This window comes from Oncorhynchus kisutch, linkage group LG3 (genome assembly GCF_002021735.2).
Source record: "Oncorhynchus kisutch isolate 150728-3 linkage group LG3, Okis_V2, whole genome shotgun sequence".
Classification (NCBI taxonomy): Eukaryota; Metazoa; Chordata; class Actinopteri; order Salmoniformes; family Salmonidae; genus Oncorhynchus; species Oncorhynchus kisutch.
Window position 1 is genome coordinate 18,068,528 of NC_034176.2, and position 19,205 is coordinate 18,087,732.

Genomic DNA, 19,205 nt, shown 5'->3' on the forward strand with positions numbered 1-19,205 from the left:
ATCTGAGTTGGATGAGTGAGAAAGGCAAGCATGAGTGGAGTGCTGAGCAAGACTGAAGCCCATATAATATAATCAAAGATGGTTTAGTATGAAGATATGTAGAAAGTATTTCTGCAACAGAAATTCCTGATCACAATTGTAGGCGATGTCATGGCGACATCGGCTAGCTAAACTCATGCACAGAAACACGTCCTCGGGTCTAATGGTCATCTCATGCCAAACTGAGCATGTACAGGCCGTCAAATCAAAGGCACTCATTCAATATAAAGCTGTTTTTGACAAAAATGGAAATGTGTCAGTTTGTCACTTTCATGAGGTTGGAGTAATAACATGTTCAATTACTTAAGACATCGGCTCAAATCTAGGTTTTGCCTTTAGATTGAGAAAAATAACAACTAGGAAGACATTTAAACTTCTCTTATTGACTTTTCAAACCCCCGTCTGGTCTGCCAAGTCTGCTTCTCAAGTGTTCCCGGAAGACTTGCTATGTTGGGCCTCTGGGTTTAGAAACTCTGTGGTATCATCACCTTCAGACTCATCAGGCTCTAATTCTAATGGCCTAATTGGCTAGGTGGCAATATCTGGACAAGGTGTGCTGCCAGCTACAGCTCTGTTGTATAAGAATGGCCCTATAATGACAGTAAACAATGTGTTATAGACAGTCAACCAATTACAGACCCCAACACAGGGACTGACCCCACTTATCTACCACTTGTGGTGTTGCGTCAGAGACACAGTTACTCATACGATGACGCAAGGCTAGTACAGCATATGAGAGAAAATCACTAGCTTAACGACTTCCTGTGTAAGTGTGCGGTTCCAGAGAGGGTTGTTGGCGGTGACACTAGCAAACCCTGGCCCTGTCCTAGATAATGAGGTTGCAGGGAGGGAGGAGGGCAGGCCAAGTTGTCAGCAGAGCTAGCTAGGTGCTCACACTGCTTAGATAAACATGGAGGATTAGTGCCCCAGTTAAAGTTGGGGCAAAGAGGATTAGCCTCTCCTGTGAGGTAGCAAGAGATTCCCGATGTCCTTCAGCAAGGCTAGGGAGGGAGTGAGGGATGGAGTGAGGGATGGAGTGAGGGAGGGAGGGAGGTGGGAAAGTGATGGATGAGGCTCTGGGTCCATATTCACAAAGTGCAGCTATAGGTCAGATTTCCCTTTGAGAACATAATAAATAAGATTATATGGAGGGGGACCTGATCCTACATCAGCACCCCTTATTGTTAATACAGGCCCTGCAGCACTTTTGCCTACTACCTATCTGAGACATATGACTGTTTAACCAGACAACAGGAGAAGACATAGGAGCAAGGTGGATGAATAAAGGAGAAAAACTTAAAGGTGCTTTGGAAGGTAGTAGGCTTTGACTTTTGTTGGAGAATGTGTTTTTAAATTGGAGAAGTAATTAGTCAGGGTCGTATTCATTTGGGCACACCGTAGCAAAACATTTTGCAGTGGAAAAAGAGCATTTCTTATTGCATAAGTTCAGGTGGTCCCTTACTGTTTCAGTTTGTTTCCTTCCGTTTAGTGCCTAATGAATACAACCTTTGTGCTGTAGGGAAGAAAGGCCACTGAGCATATTTAGGAATTTAGACCTCTGCTTCCATCTGCTGACCAACATAAGGATTGCTGTTGATTGCAGATTCAGAACAGCAAGAAATCATATAGCTCATGCAATTTGATATTATGTCATATGATTCATTCATAAAAAAAGGCACAAAGGACCAGTAGTTAACTTTGTTGCAAAATGTATAAAGAATTGTATAAAAAACATCGAAACACATAGGAAGACATTCATCCAATAATGTCCCAAAATGGCCTCAAAACACAATCTTAAATTGACATCTTAAATATTCTTCACTGCAATAGTAATGCCTCCATATTCAAAACCATTCTCTGGGTGATATTGGATTAGTAGCAAATGTTTCAGTCTTAAATTAAGGTATATTTTCATAGAACACCAAACCTCTAAAAACACATGTACATACACTCCCCAATGTATTTCCTTGGACAGTGACGTGTAATACTTTTAATTTGGCTCTATACTCCAGCATTTTGGTTTTGAGATAAAAGAATTATGAGGCGACAGTACAGAATGTCACCTTTTATTGTAGGGTATTCTCATAAATCTGTTTTACCATTTAGAAATGCAAGCACTTTATGTATCTGGTCCCCCCCATTTGAAGGTGTCATATGTATTTGGCCAAGTTCACTTAAAGTGAATTAAATTGAGTCAGAAGTAATAGTATTTGGTCCCATATTCCTAGCATGCAATGACTACATGAATTCTGTGACTCTACAATAGAAATTAATGCTAAATAATGTATTGTGTCATTTTGGAGTCATTTTTATTGTAAATAACAATAGAATATGTTTAGAAAAGCATAAATATCATACCCCAAAAAATGATAACCTCTCCTGTTATTTGTTATGGTAAGAGGTCATCATGTTTAGGGGGCGTGATCTTTCTGCATCTATAACTTTCTTACTTACTTTCTTACTTGGTAGCATCCTAATTAATTAAGTGTTCAGAGACATACACTACCGGTCAAACGTTTTAGAACACCTACTCATTCAAGGGTTTGTCTTTATTTTTACTATTTTCTACATAGTAACCAAAAAAAGTGTTAAAGAAATCAAAATATATTTTAAATTTGAGATTCTTCAAAGTAGCCACCCTTTGCCTTGGTGACAGCTTTGCACACTCCCAATCACGGGATGTAGTCATTGCATGCTAGGGACCAAATACTAGACTTTTGAAGTGAATTTGTCCAATACTCATGACACCTTCAAATGGGGGGACTAGATACATACAGCGCTTCATTTCTAATCTCTAAAACAGATATGTATGAAAATACCCTCAAATGAAAAGGTGACATTCTGTACTGTTGCCTTATTCTAAAATGGATTCAATTGTTTCTTTCCCTTCCGAGTGTTCTTCCATTTAAGAATGATGGAGGCCACTGTGTTCTTGGGGACCTTCAATGGTGCACAAATGTTTTGTATCCTTTTCCAGATACTTCAACCTCATGGCTTGGTTTTTGCGCTGACATGCACTGTCAACTGCGGGACCTTATATAGACAGGTGTGTGCCTTTCCAAATCATGTCCCATCAATTGAATTTACCACAGGTGGACTCCAATCATGTTGTAGAAACATCTCAATGTCACACCCTGACCATAGTTTGCTTTGTATGTTTCTATGTTTTGGTTGGTCAGGGTGTGATCTGAGTGGGCATTCTATGTTGGATGTCTTGTTTGTCTAGCCTGATGTCTGGTCTGATATGGTTCTCAATCAGAGGCAGGTGTTAGTCATTGTCTCTGATTGGGAACCATATTTAGGTAGCCTGGGTTTCACTGTGTTTGGGGGTGATTGTTCCTGTCTCTGTGTTTTGCACCAGATAGGGCTGTTTTAGGTTATCTCATGTGTAGTGTCTTTATAAATTAAAGAACATGAATAACCACCACGCTGCATTTTGGTCCGCCTCTACTTCACCCCAAGAGAACCGTTACAGAATCACCCACCACAACAGGACCAAGCGGCGTGGTAACGGGCAACAGCAGCGAAAAGAGGAATGGACATGGGAGGACGGTTTGGACGGCAAGAATATGGACTATACTACTTGGGAGGAAATAGACAGGTGGGCGGTCGACCCAGGGAGAGTGCCGGAGCCCGCCTGGGATTCGATGGAGCAGTGCGCGGAAGGTTACAGGAGAATGAGGTTGGCGAAGCAAGCACGGCGGCGCGGATAGAAGCCCGAGAGTCAGCCCCAAAAATGTCTTGGGGGGGGCACAGGGGGAGTGTGGCAGAGTCAGGAGTCAGACCTGAGCCAACTCCCCCCGTTTATCGTGAGGAGCCCAGGCGGAGCTCAGAACCAGAGCTGGTGTTGGAGGTGAGCGAAGCAGAGACTGAAGGAGTTAATGGGGAAATTGGAGGAGAGAGATATGAGGGAGTTGCTGGTTTGGTGCATGAGGCACGACATTCGCCCGACAGAGCGTGTCAGGGATTTAATGGCACCTGGGTCAGCTCTCCATACTCATCCTGAGGTGCGTGCTAGGGGTCTGGTGAAGACTGTGCCAGCCTCACGCACCAGGCATCCTGTGCATCCCCCTAGCCTTGCACGTCCTGTGCCATCTCAGCACTACAGTGCTCCTAGCAGTGCTAACCGTGGCGGGCGTGGTGCTGGTCAGGCACCGGATTATGCGGTGGTTCGCATGGTGTCCCCAGTACGCATGCTTAGCCCGGTGCGCTACATCCCAGCTTCCCACATCTGCCAGGCTAGGGTGAAGATCCAGCCAGGGCGGTTGGTGCCAGCCTTGCTCTCAAGATCTCCAGTACGCCTTCACGGTCCGGTCAATCCAGTGCCACCTCCACACACCAGCCCTCCGGTGGCAGCTCCTCGCACCAGGCTTCCTGTGCGTGTCCTTGGCCCAGTACCACGCATCAGGCCTACAGTGCGTTCCGCCTGTCCAGCGCTGCCGGGGCCTTCCTCCTCTCCGGCGCTGCCAGTGCCTCCCTCCTCTCCGGCGCAGCCGGAGTCTCCCTCCTCTCCGGCTGCGAGTCTCCCTCCTCTCCGGCGCAGCCGGAGTCTCCCGCCTGTCCGGCGCAGCCGGAGTCTCCCGCCTGTCCGGCGCTGCTGCTGAAATTTAAACAATTTAAAGGCAATGCTACAAAATACTAATTGAGTGTATGTAAACTTCTGACCCACTGGGAATGTGATGAAAGAAATTAAAGCTGAAATAAATCACTCTACTCTTATTCTGACATTCCACATTCTTAAAATAAAGTGGTGATCCTAACTGACCTAAGACAGGGAATTTTTACGAGGATTAAATGTCAGGAATTGTGAAACTGAGTTTAAATGTATTTGGCTAAGGTGTATGTAAACTTCCAACTTCAACTGTACATACAGGTGCCTAGCTCAAGGCACATTAACAGATTTTTCACCTAGTCAACTCAGGGATTCGAACCAGCGACCAGGTAAAGATGCACCTTCCCCCTGGGTTAATACCATCAAGTAGAATCCTATTTAGAGCAATGAATTGTTGGCTTGAACATACGTTAGATTCATTACGTTCTAAAAATCTGTTCAATTTTCTTATAATACATATTTTTGCAACAGAGTTTTGTGCAAAGTGGCAAACTTTGTGGCCCAACACTTTTTTGTCCGTTTGAGTATGATGACCTCCGATCTGCAGGATGTTCTTAAGGACCCGGGGCCCCCCATTGGCCCTGCACAGGTTCAATGTCTGGAGGTCAGTGGCTCCATTTCCAATACTAGATCCCGTGGTTGCTGCCTTTTATTCTGCTCCATAACCCGCGGCACCATCGTGGACCAACGATCTACAGGAGGTTGGGGAACAAAGGTCAAAGGTTGGCTAATGTGATTTACCTTGCCCTTATACACTGTACATTTGTCTTTGTAAACTGTGTGAGCATTTATTAGAAACCGAGTATAAGAGTCTCACCTCTCCTCAGGCCACGGACAGTTTGATGAACTGTACTGGAGGTTTGGAGGGTCTCTGTTACGTTCTTGCCCGGGTCTTCGTTGATTATGGCCAGGTTCTGATTCCAGTGGCACCAGTTGACCTCATCCACCCTGGGTGACCACAGAAGATGTTTGCATTAGAAGATGTTTGTCATGCGCCCTCTGAAACCTGACCCGCCAAACCGTGAAGGTCGAGTCATGTGCCCTCCAAAACATGACCCGCCAAGCCCTTAACACCCGCCCGCTTAACCCGGAAGCCAGCCACACCAATGTGTCAGAGGAAACACTGTTCAACTGACGACCGAAGTCAGCCTGCAGGCGCCCGGCCTGTTACAAGGAGTCGCTAGAGCGCAATGAGCCAAGTAAAGCCCCCCTGGCCAAACCCTCCCCTAACACGGTCTACGCTTGGCCAACTGTGCGTCGCCCTTTGGGATTCCCGGTCAAGACGCACCACTCAGGAGGCCCCCAGAATAACTTTTTTCAGAAAATATAGCATATCACAAAAAGAACACACTGGGCTGTCTGACTGACCAATCAGACACATTTCTTTAGTGCAGAGAGGGGTGAGAGTCCAGAGAAATTACTGTACCTGAAGCACCAGCGGCAGTCAGGGGTGCCGTCCCAGTTCTTCCCCACTGTCACCATCTCCCCAGACCGAAAGGACTTCCGCAGACACACAGGGAAGGAGCGTTCGATGTCCAGGATGGTCGTAGCCCACTGTCGTTAAAGCAGAATGTCATCCGACATGTATTTGTGTCTTTCATAATATAATGTGCCTCTGCCTAGACGATGCACTGTGCATAATGCCGTCAACAGAGGATAACAAGGTTGTGTTAATTAGGCACCAAAAAGAAAGCTGATTTTCTGCACTTTCTGTCCAATTAGAAATTATAGTTTTTTGTTTTCTGTTGCAAAACATTTACTACAATGTGCCCTAATGAATTCTAGGGAACCTAGCTGTCCATCAGCTGTCCTCCTCACTCACCTGCAGCTTCCAGATCTTCTTGCTCTCCTTGGACACCTGGCTCACCGTCTCTCCCATCAGAGCGATCAACATGTTGAGCAGTAGAACAAAGCTGAGTATGATGTAGGTGATCAGCAGGATGAGGAAGACAGCCGGGTACTGAGTCCTGCTGACTATGTCCAGATCACCCATCCCGATGGTCAGTTTGAACAGGTCCAACAGGAATTTGCTGAAGGTGTTTGTGTCCCGGCACTGGGGGTATGTGGGGCAGCCACCTTTCTCTGGACACACCTCTTCCGGCCCGGGGCACACTGTCAGGAGGGACACTAGAGCTGGGGAGGAGATGGGAGACATGAGGAGATGAGGGAAGTTCTCTTCTGTTTCAACTGGTCATCGGACTGCTGAGAAGAAGAAGTGCTGAGTAGAGGACACTGTACCTGATGCATATCCAATCATGAAGAGCAGGTAGACCAGCAGAAACCGGAACAAATCTTTGAAGAGAATCTGAGAGCCAAAGAAGAAGGATAAATTGTGATCTGCCATCTAGTGTCCAAAGAAGTCCACATTCATTTCAAATTCAATGTGATGGATGAAAGAGTGAAGGAGTTGATACCTTCTGTATCATGATGCTGTAGGTGCCGGTGAGCTTCAGGCCTCTGGTGAAGTAGAGAGTGTTCATCCAGCCCAGGACCAACGCAAACACCATCACAGCCACATAGGCCTCGATACCCGACAGGTAGAGAGCTGCAGTCACTATCACCAGCAAAGAGTAGATGAAGCTAAAAAAATATATAGAAGAGTTGGGCCGTGTTCATTTGCCCCAAATGGAAGAAAATTGATCGAAATGTACAAGATACACGTTGTACAATAATGTTAGAGCATTGTGATCGAATCCCTGAGCTGACAAGGTAAAAATCTGTCGTTCTGCTCCTGAAAAAGGCAGTTAACCCTCTGTTCCTAGGCCGTCATTGTAAATAAGAATTTGTTCTTAACTGACTTGTCTAGTTAAATAAAGGTTCAAATAAAAAATAATAATAATCATTCTCCTACCTACACGGGACTGCCATTTGGCATTTAACAGGCCCACCGTGTAGGCCCTCGCAGACGCAGCGCTAATGATGAAAACAAACATGCTTTGGAGCGGCGCTCGAAAATCCTCTGCTCTTTGATGGGATCGTAGGTTTAATTAAAGAAGACGTAAACTATAAAACGTACCAGGGAAATGGAGGCTTTAATGTGGATTTCATTAGAGGACTCAATTAAAAGAGGATGAGAAATAAGCCTTCAGTACAAGCCAGAGGGAGCTACAGAGGAGGTGGGGGGGGGGGCTGGAGTCTTACAAGAGCAGTTGAAAAGATCCATTGACAAATACTGAGTTCACCGCAGGGCATTTCTTCAGTAAGAGGTCCTTAATCTACAAAGCGGGGGGAGAGAGAGGAAATGATTGATTCAATGAATGTCAAAAAAGAACAAGATACATTTACAGGGTAGATCTAAGATTTATAGCAAAAGTGTATGTTTGTGTACACATTGAGGCATCTTTGAAAGAAGTTGTTTATTGTAGAGTCAACATTCAAAGCTGTCTGACTGATTGGATGCTTCAACCGGAAGGAAAAACTCACATTGGTAAGGAAGAAAAAGACTCCAGAGCACAGGGTGACAATCTCCCCTACCATACGCAGGTAGTCTGTGTTGGTGGTATAGGGGTACGGAGGCTGGGTGGGGACAAACGGAGTTAAAGCTTTGCTGGTGGTGACACCCATACAGTTTTCACAGTATACGTATAGTAATATAATAATAATGCCACTTGGCCAACACTTTCATACATTGTATAAATGCATACATTTTTTGTATTTGTATGATAGTTGTTGGGCACATACGTACCGTTCCCTGGGATGGGCGGTAGTAGGCCACCAGGGTGAAGATGATCATGGTCAACAGGTAGGACACAACACTGATGTAGAAGGTGACGGCAGCAAACTTCTGCCACTTGGCTCTCAGCAGCTCGTTGATGGGCTCCACAGCCAGCATCTCATGGCGATTCTGTGGACAGTGCAGGAAGACATGCACTAATGGTAAGTGAGTATGGTGTGAAAGCGACATCATCTTCCATCTTTCTTAGGACTATAATGGCTCTCCCTTTCTCTCAGTAAAACATCTATTACAGGTGCAGATAGGAAACACACGTAGACCCTGTCTATCATGCCCCACCTCATATGCTTAGCCACAAAACATACACTGAAGACTTGAGTTAGCTCCCAGAGCTTTAAAGCCCCGACTTTAGCTCAGCCGGGTATCACACACCTCAATGCGGCTGTTGTAGACCAGGATCTCTAGCACGGACACCTCCTCTCCACAGGTGTCCAGGGAGGAGAGGTCGTACAGGGAGGAGTACACGGGGCCGTACGCCCAGTCCTTAAACTTCCGTGAGAGGTGACGCGCCTCCTCGTTCTTGATCTCCCTGCGAATTATGTGCTGGAAAACCTTGGAGAAAATAATAACTAAAAGTTGACCTTTTTTGTCTATTTTATAATGGATGTGATTATATTTCTGTCAATAATACAATACCTAACCCCTTGAAGCGCTACGCAAAAGCATTCCCATTGGCATTGCTAATGTTACTCAAAATATCCCTTTAAGATTATAGTTCCACATACACGTGATATGTGTTCGTTCTCAATCTCACCCCAATTTTTCCCAGCTTGGCCGCCATCATGAGGGGCGACATGCCGTCGTTGTTGAGCACGTCCTCAAGACTGCCTTCTGGGTAGAGCTTGGCACACTTGGTCAGCAGCAGGTCATACATCTTAGTGAGGAAGCGGGTGTTGTCCCGAGTGTTGTCGGCGATGTGCACCAGGGCGTGCAGCACAGTATTGCCGCGTGAGTCCTGCCGTCTAAGGTCGGCTTTCTTGTGGCCGTTCTCGGTCAGGTAGTGTACCATGTTTGGCTGGTTGGTGCACGCTGCCAGCGACAGAGGCAGCTCGCCTAGCCAAATAGATACCGTCAGAGACATACAGCAACAAGCACATACATCAAAAGGATCCCCTTTTACAATGGAACCAATAGAAGTCCCAAACCCCGCTGACCTGGTACTCAGGCAGTCTCTATCCACTCCAGGAATTGAAGTTTATGTGTTCATGAAAAGTTAATGTGAAACAGCAAACCACTTTAAGCATGTCTTTGCAATGCTCCCTATACGTGGATCAAAGATTGGACTTAAATTCTTGCAACGAAAAGAGCCCAATTAGTACCACTTGTCTGAGGGAGTGGCCCATGTATTGAAACCAATGTGCCAAAAGCAGCTGCTGAAAACAAGCTGTTGCCATGGGTGACAGATTACCCTGTCACCTCGCATGGGAAACGCTCCTCTTCATGAATTTGCATGGGTGCTCGTTGAGTGTTAGTATAGCGCTAAATCACATTAGCTGTCGCCTCTCTGCCAGGTTTCCTGTTCACCTCAGTACAAAGCTCCGTAGCGAATGACTAGCACTGTGCCAGAGACACACCGGGATTTGGGAATGACAGTCGCACTTAGTGCAACTGGATATCATCCCCCGGGTGATGAGCATGGAATTGAATGCATTAATACATTAACATTGACAGTACAGAGTATTTTAGGTATATATTTGCCTACTAAAATCTTCTCTCTTTCTACCTGTATCTCTTTATCTGCCTCTCCCTCCATCTCCTTTATAGCCCTTTCACATCCCTGAGCCAAGCCGAGCTGTAGGGTACTGCACAGACCTGGTTACGTATCCACCATAGTTGCTGACACAGTGCTGGAAAGAACAATGTCAAGCAAGGTAACATATCCGAGCCAGCACAGTGCAGTTCGGTTTGAAAGGATAGTGTGAAAAAATTGTTTATTGAACTTGAGGCTGGAAGGTCTAGTTGAGGTGAATGGCATGTAGGCTAGTCTACTCTGGCTATAGTCGAATGTTGGGTTCAGGGTTGAGAGTTTCAGGGATACTGTCCAATCAGCAGAGGGCAGTATGGAGTGAGTTTCATTTGGACTTTCTGTCAATGTACTCTCGGCCAGCAACATCGGTGACGTCAGCAAGGCAAGGGCAACCCACCCGTCTGAAGTCGAGTCAGTATGTTTGCTTTTCTTCAACAGCAAGACACAGACCTTTCACCAAACTGCTCAGAAATACTTGTTGAACTTGTGACATGTTTTCTTTTCATTTTCTGGAGATGACTACTAAGAATTATCGTTTTGATGACTTCAGACTAGTTTTTGGTGGTTACAGTAGTTTATCATTGGCCCATCGAACTATCCTGAATGTGTTTGCCCAGCCCAAAACAGCAACGTAAAAAGGGAAAGGTGGCCTCAAATGTCAGTTCATTTTACCATGACAACTGAAAGCATTTTACAAGAGAAACTAAGCAATACCTTAGCTGTGATCCAGTACATATTTATTCTAAGTTATCCTACTGTGCAGCGATCCAGTCTTTTTATAGCCCAAACCTTTGGGCATGTACAGTAAAGACTCACTGAGATAGCTAGAAAACCACTTTTTTACTGTGTGGGGAACCAAGGGCCCCATGTCATGTAAAACAACACACGTCATTGAAAACCATGAGGAATAGAATATGACTTTACTAGTATCGAAATACTGCCAACGTTCAATAATAGACTAGGATGGCATGACTTACTATACATAGCACCAAATGGATACCTGAGACGTCTCTGTGATTAAACCAAACTCCTGCACTGTACTGTCACTTTAAGCATATGTAAAAGAGATCTTAAAATGCATATTTTTAGCTTTGCTATTCCTTAGGGGGCTTTTTAGTCATTCCGTTTTTATTGATATTCTTATGTTTGCTGTGTAGTAAATATTTATTTTTATATTTTTATATTTGAAGGACATTGTCTGAAACATTACATTCAATGTCTGAAATATGCTGTATAAATAAAGCATGATTTGATTAACCTCCTGCTGACTTCGGACTTCGGTTCTTGGTATGGTAATAAATATTACCTCCTGAATCTGAATCTTACATAGTCCGATGAGGACCACAAAGAGCTTCTGTAGACAGTAGAATGGATCAGATCTGATTCTACTGTTGTGGTGTCTTACCAAAGTAGAAGTAGCCCCCCTCGTCCCTGGGTTGGAAGAAGCGTCCGCGGGCCTGGGCGTGGACATCTGCCCCTTTCTCCACCAACAGCTCCACATACTGCTTACAACGCCTCTCGATGGCGATGTGGAGCGCCGTCTGGCCTAGCGACACGCAAATGAGTCAGTCAACACCAGTGGCGTTTCATGAATGCCAAGGGAAGCCAGGCCCCCCCCCCTAAAAAAATTGACAAATTATTATTTTTTTATTTAAAAGAAAATCATTTATCTTTTGTCTCGCTGTGTTTCATCATTTTCCCTCAATCAGAAGAGGCTGAATGTTCTCACAGGAGAAAGAATCAGAGTGAGCGATACAGCGCCCCTATGTCTCTCTTCCTGTAGGCCATATATCTGATGCTGTCTGGTCCAAACGAGTATGACATTGTTGCCACCCATAGCATTGAAGACAAGGGAAGCCGGCGAGCATCTGGCATCCCTTGACAAAAAAAAGTACAGTATAAAAAAAAATGCCAATCAGTGTTAAGCTAAACTGAGCGAGCTCAACAGTGAATGATCCTGGCGCAACAAAATAAAGTGTCAAGGGAATCCAGCTTGGATTTGGAGTCACTCCTATCAAACTCCATTGGGATCACATGTCATTGAGAGAAAAACTAGAATTGTTGCATGTCATTGTGTTTTTGTTCTACGGGGGCTAGCTAGCCAGCTAGCTAAAATTGTCCCTTTCCTAAATTAGCCATAGCTGGAGACAGAGATTTGGTCTTGTGGTTTTATTCAATTCTCCGTACTGGCAATGATTATAACGGCGATTCTGATCCAACCATTAATTCATACATTGTTGTGCCTCATGCCGGAGAGGATGACAGTTCAATATGTACAGTTGAAGTCGGAAGTTTACATACACTTAGGTTGGAGTCATTAAAACCTGTTTTTCAACCACTCCACAAATGTCTTGTTAACAAACTATAGTTTGGGCAAGTCGGTTAGGACATCAACTTTATGCATGACACAAGTAATTTTCCCAACAATTGTTTACAGACAGATTATTTCACTTATAATTCACTATATCACAATTCCAGAGGATCAGAAGTTTACATACACTAACTTGATTGTGTCTTTAAACAGCTGGGAACATTTCAGCAAATGATGTCATTGCTTTAGAAGGTTCTGATAGGCTAATTGATATCATTTGAGTCAATTGGAGGTCTACCTGTGGATATATTTCAAGGCCTACCTTCAAACTCAGTGCCTCTTTTCTTGACATCATGGGAAAATCAAAAGAAATCAGCCAAGACTTCAGAAAACAAATTGCAGACCTCCACAAGTCTGGTTCATCCTTGGGAGCAATTTCCAAATGCCTGAAGGTACCACGTTCATCTGCACAAACAAGAGTACACAAGTATAAACACCATGGGACCACGCAGCCGTCATACTGCTCAGGGAAGGAGACTCGTTCTGTCTCCTAGAGTTGAACGTACTTTGGTGGGAAAGTGCAAATCAATCCCAGAATAACAGCAAAGGACCTTGTGAAGATGCTGGAGGAAATAGGTACAAAAGTATGTATATCCACAGTAAAACTAGTCCTATATCGACATAACCTGAAAGGCCGCTCAGCAAGGAAGAAACCACTGCTCCAAAACTGCCATAAAAAAGCCAGACTATGGTTTGCAATTGCACATGGGGACAAAGATTGTAGTTTTTGGAGAAATGTCCTCTGGTCTGATGAAACAAATATAACTGTTTGGCCATAATGACCATTGTTATGTTTGGAGGAAAAAGGGTGACGCTTGCAAGCCGAAGAACAACATCCCGACCGTGAAGCACAGGGGTGGCAGCATCATGTTGTGGGGGTGCTTTGCTGCAGGCGGGACTGGTGCACATCACAAAATAGATGGCATCATGACGTAAGAAAATTATGTAGATGTATTGAAGCTACATCTCAGAACATCAGTCAGGAAGTTGAAGATGGGTCGCAAATGGGTCTTCCAAATGGACAATGACCCCAAGCATATTTCCACAGTTGTGTCAAAATGGCTTAAGGACAACAAAGTCAAGGTATTGTAGTGGCCATTACAAAGCCCTGACCTCAATGCTGTAGAAAATGTGTGGGCAGAACTGAAAAAGCATTTTGCAAGCAAGGAGGCCTACAAACCTGACTCAGTTACACCAGCTATGTCAGAAGGAATGGGCCATAATTCACCCAACTTATTGTGAGATGCTTGTGGAAGGCTACCCTAAATGTTTGACCCAAGTTAAACTATTTACAAGGCAATGCTACCAAATACTAATTGAGTGTATGTAAACTTCTGACCCACTGGGAATGTGATGAAAGATATTAAAGCTGAAATAAATCATGCTCTCTATTATTCTGACATTTCACATTCTTAAAATAAAGTGGTGATCCTAACTGAGCTAAGACAGGGAATTTTTACTAGGATTAAATGTCAGGAATTGTGAAAAACTGAGTTTAAATGTATTTGGCTAAGGTGTATGCAAACTTCCGACTTCAACTGTAGCTAGATGTAGAAGGCTAATGTTAATTAGCTAACGTTTCCCATGAATGGAAGTTAGACTAAATTGTATATTTATATTTTTGGGGGTATGTTTTAGTTGTCACTGTATTAGACCAAGCATAGGTGATTTGATGATGTTGAAATAGTGCTGGAATAGTGGAGGCAGCTCCGGTCCAAAACTGTCATAAACATTAACTTGCTTGACCATGCTGTAGTTCATGTACGTCATGTACGTAGGCCACCTATTTCAGGTACATGAGATCATAGACATACAGTACAGGTGATAATATCCAATTAGAAGGATAGGATTTACTTCAATCCTAGTCAAACGATCCTACGGTACTGGGTCATGTTCATTAGTGCACTTTTTAAAAAAGTGCACTAATGAAAACTTTTTAAAACGTTTTGCAATGGAGACCAAAAGTGAGCATCTGTATTGGCCAAGTACAGATAGTAGTCCCTCCCTGTTTCAGTTCATTTGGTGCCTAATGATCAGGACCGTGTTTTTAGTGAAGCGCTAATATGAGTAGAGACTGGTGATGTGCTGTTCACGAATTTCCCATCACTAGTAGAGAGCTCACCTCTGTAGTAGACATCTCTGAAGGGTGTGTTGATGAAATCATGGAGGTTGACTGTCTGTTCTGCGATATTCATCAGCAGAGGGATGGTGTCATTCTGACCATTGTACAGGTTCAGAAGGGCTTTAGGCAAGCACGTCTTACCTGTAGAAGGTTCTGGAAAAAAATCAAACAAAGGATGGTTATTAATGATACTCAGAGTGGACATGTACAGTTCTGGGAATTCATGGGAAAAAAAATTGGGGAAAAAAATGCTTTGCTGCGGCAAAGTGCATTGTTAATGTGAAAAACTATCTTGCAACCAGGGTGACACCAAGCACCAAGTTCATAAGCAACACCCCTCCAGGTGTCGCTAATTATAACCTGTGTGTGTATATCTTTCCCTGTCTCTCTGTGCCAGTTTGTCTTGTTTGTCAAGTCAACCTTGCTCCTATTTATTTTTTCCCGGTTTCTTTTGGTTCAAGTCCTCCTGGTTTTGACCCTTGCCTGTCCTGACACCTGAACCCCTGCCTGACCACTCTGGCTGTTCTGTTTTCAAGCCTGCCTATCCCCTTGTACTGTTTGGACTCGAATCTGTTTACTAAACCCCTGCCTGGCCTGACCTCGAGACTGCCCTTTGTCTGATACTGTTTTGGGCTCTGACCCGGTTTATGAACTCTCGCCTGTCCCCAACCTACCTTTTGCCTACCCCTTGGATTAATAAATATCAACCATCTGCTTCCTGGGTCTGCATTTGGGTCTTGCCTTGTGTCCTTATATTTGGAGTTAGGACAACTTTTAGAATGTTGAATATTGTTCTAGACATTCAGTAACATAGCATTGTTTAAATATTCCACATGTAAATGTTATTGGGGAGCTAACATGGCTACTATAGAATGTTGCTGTGTAATGTAAATGCAGAAACTGCATTGCCCCAACTCTCTAAAAGCATGGCTCTGGTTCCCAGTTGAGAGAAGGGGAAGAGGTTAGTGACACAAACACAAAAATAGAGGAAGTAAAGACCGGTGATAAATCGTTAGCGATAAGAAAGGGAAGCTTGCGTGACATTTTACTGAAAATGGAAACGCCTCAATCATGAGAAACAGAACACCCAACCCAAATGTTAAAGCACTAAGTTGTCTGCTTCTATTGTTTTTCGGGCTGAGTTTTTTTTAGCTAGTCTGTCAAGCCCCCTTTAGTCCTTTTCTTCCCAGAGGGGAGAGTTTGCTCTGATTTCTCTCTATTATAAAGCCCCGCCCCATACATACACAGCTAACAGGAAGCTATCATTGGACACACCACTGGCAGGACAAAACCCCGGACATCACAGTATCTTCCTTCTCTCTACTGTTTGGAGCCAAAAACAACAGGGAGGGGGGGATACTGATAGGACAGAGTTGAACCCCAAGGGGCAGAAAGAGGTCTGTTTAGACATTTGTACTGAGTATCACTATACGAAGTCATGACAAAACTCCAGGATGACACAAAAACTAAAGGTGTTAGTCACAGGCCTAAGTGGACTAAAAGGTAACGCTTCTCTTTGAATAAGACGATTGTAACCGAGGTGAAATGTTTGAGACAAAGTTCATATGCTATTTTAGTAGCTAGAATAGGACATCTTAAGCCCTCCCCTTCAGCACACATACACACTCTCTCTTTTCCTCTGTCCTTTCTGCCTTTGGCTGTGAAAGCTGACATATCTCCTGTCTATTTGGCACCAGAGGGCTCCACCCACCACTGGGATCATCTCACCTTTGAACTCCTCGTCGGTGAGCCTCTTGTCGTGACCCTGCAGGTACTCCAGCAGGCCTGAAAGGGCCTCTGGGTCGGCCTGTGACACGCCATCGAAGAGCAGCGTGCGGTTAAACTCTTTAATCACCATGGGTGGATCTGAGCCTGTAGGGTCCACACCTTCATCGCAGGACATCTCAGTCTTACTGTGTAGGACCATAGACATAATTTCCACTCACATACAGTACTAGTCAAAAGTTTGGACACTACATTGTTGAATAGCAGTGAAGACATCAAAGCTATGAAATAACACATATGGAATCATGTAACCAAAAATGTGCTAAACAAATCAAAATATATTTTATATTTGAGATTCCTCAAAGTAGCCACCCTTTGCCTTGATGACAGCTTTGCACAGTCTTTGCATGAGGTAGTCACCTGGAATGCATCTCAATTAACAGCTGTGCCTTCTTAAATGTTAGTTTGTGGAATTTCTTTCCTTAATGCATTTGAGTCAATTTGTTGTGTTGTGACAAGATATGAGTGGTATACAGAAGATACCCCTATTTGGTAAAAGACCAGGTCCATATTATGGCAAGAACAGCTCAAATAAGCAAAGAACTGCAAATGACAGTTCATCATTACTTTAAGATGTGAATGTCAGTCAAGCTCTCATGAGGCCTGCCACAGGAAAGGAAAACCCATAGTTACCTCTGCTGCAGAGGATAAGTTCAATAGAGTTACCAGCCTCTGAAATTGCAGCCCAAATAAATGCTTCACAGAATTCAAGTAACAGACACATCTCAACATCAACTGTTCAGAGGAGACTGCGTGAATCAGACCTTCATGCTCGAATTGCTGCAACAACAAAAAAACACTACTAAGGACACCGATAAGAAGAGGAGACTTGCTTGGGCCAAGAAACACGAGCAATGGACATTAAACTGGTGGAAATCTGTCCTTTGGTCTGATGAGTCCAAATTGGAGATTTTTGGTTCCAACTGCTGTCTCTTTGTGAGACACAGAGGAGGTGACCGGATGATCCCCGTGGTTCCCACCGTGAAGCATGGAGGATGAGGTGTGATGGTGAGGGGGTGCTTTGCTGGTAACACTGTCTGTGATTTATTTACAATTCAAGGCACACTTAACCAGCATGGCTACCACAGCATTCTGTAGCAATACGCCATCCCATCTGGTTTGGGCATAGTGGGACTATCATTCATTTTTCAACAGGACAATGACAAAACATACCTCCAGGCTGTATATGAGCTATTTGACCAAGAAGGAGAGTGATGGAGTGCTGCATCAGATGACCAGCCCTCCACAATCGCCTGACCTCAACGCAATTGAGATAGTTTGGGATGAGTTGGACCAGAGTGAAGGAAAGGCAGCCAGCAAGTGCTCAGCACTTCCTCATGAAGCAGGTTCAGATAATGCAAGTGTGCGGTTAAAATTGGCAAAAAACAATCACATTTCTTCCCACAGGGCAAACTAGAATGCTATTTGGCCCTAAACAGAGAGTACACAGTGGCAGAATACCTGACCACTGTGACTGACCCAAACTTAAGGAAAGCTTTGACTATGTACAGACTCAGTGAGCATAGCCTTGCCATTGAGAAAGGCCGCCGTAGGCATACATGACTCTCAAGAGAAGACAGGCCATGTGCACACTGCCCACAAAATGAGGTGGAAACTGAGCTGCACTTCCTGACCTCCTGCCAAATGTATGACCATATTAGAGACACATATTTTCCTCAGATTACACAGATCCACAAAGAATTCGAAAACTCCCATATCTACTGGGTGAAATTTCCCAGTGTGCCGTCACAGCAGCAAGATGTGTGACCTGTTGCCACAAGAAAAGGGCAACCAGTGAAGAACAAACACCATTTTAAATACAACCCATATTTATGCTTATTTATTTTCCCTTGTGTACCCTTAACCATTTGTACATCGTTGCAACACTGTATATATGCGTAGTATGACATTTGTAATGTCTTTATTGTTTTGAAACTTCTGTATGTGTAATGTTTACTGTTAATTTCTATTGTTTATTTCACTTTTGTATATTATCTACCTCGCTTGTTTTGGCAATGTTAACACATGTTTTCCATGCCAATAAAGCCCCTTGAATTGAATTGAATTAATGCCAAGAGTATGCAAAGCTGTCATCAAGGCAAAGGGTGGCTACTTTGAAGAATCTCAAATATAACATATATTTTAATTTGTTTAAAACTTTTTTTGGTTACTACATGATTCCATATGTGTTATTTCATTGTTTCGATGTCTTCTCTATTATTCTACAATGTAGAAAATAGTATAAATAAAGAAAAACCCTTGACTGGTACTGTATAACACATACTTTAGGTGTTTATGTACACTGAGTGTACAAAATGTTAGAAACATCTGCTCTTTCCATGACATAGATTGACCAGCTGAACAGGTGAAAGCTATGATCCCTTATTGATGTCACCTTCTATCAGTGTAGATTAAGTGGAGGAGCCATTTTAAAGAAGGATTTTTAAGCCTTGAGACAATTGAGACATGGATTGAGACAAATTATTTAAGTGCCTTTGAACAGGGTATGGTAGTAGGTGCCAGGCGCACCGGTTTGTATCAAGAACTGCAACGCTGCTAAGTTTTTCACACTCAACAGTTTCCCGTGTGTATCAGGAATGTTCTACGACCCAAAGGGCAACCAGCCAACTTGACACAATAGTGAGATGCATTGGATTCAATAAGAGCCAGCATCCCTGTGGAACGCTTTCGACACATTGTATAGTCTCCCTGAGCTGATATATAGGCGTTAAGCTCAAGGGGCTAACACAGTTTTGTGGTGTGCAGGAGACCCGGGTTCGAACCCAGTAGGTTACA

The 19,205-nt window shown here is 43.9% G+C and overlaps 1 protein-coding gene across 3 annotated transcripts in view; it reads right to left on the reverse strand.

The window, feature by feature from the left end:
- Nucleotides 1-1,722: 1,722 nt before the first annotated feature.
- Nucleotides 1,723-19,205, reverse strand: part of LOC109876300 (transient receptor potential cation channel subfamily V member 4) — a 45,448-nt gene continuing 27,965 nt past the window's right edge. For all 3 annotated transcript variants that reach the window (XM_020468736.2, XM_020468746.2, XM_020468741.2), the window contains 14 exons: nt 16,353-16,537; nt 14,625-14,777; nt 11,537-11,677; nt 9,139-9,437; nt 8,757-8,936; nt 8,337-8,495; nt 8,075-8,167; nt 7,793-7,866; nt 7,066-7,231; nt 6,890-6,956; nt 6,474-6,784; nt 6,078-6,205; nt 5,469-5,599; nt 1,723-5,343 (listed from right to left, as the gene is read on the reverse strand). In XM_020468736.2, the coding sequence (XP_020324325.1) occupies nt 5,243-5,343; nt 5,469-5,599; nt 6,078-6,205; nt 6,474-6,784; nt 6,890-6,956; nt 7,066-7,231; nt 7,793-7,866; nt 8,075-8,167; nt 8,337-8,495; nt 8,757-8,936; nt 9,139-9,437; nt 11,537-11,677; nt 14,625-14,777; nt 16,353-16,537 (2,188 nt within the window). In that variant the 3' untranslated portion in view covers nt 1,723-5,242. The remainder of the gene's footprint in view (nt 5,344-5,468; nt 5,600-6,077; nt 6,206-6,473; nt 6,785-6,889; nt 6,957-7,065; nt 7,232-7,792; nt 7,867-8,074; nt 8,168-8,336; nt 8,496-8,756; nt 8,937-9,138; nt 9,438-11,536; nt 11,678-14,624; nt 14,778-16,352; nt 16,538-19,205) is intronic.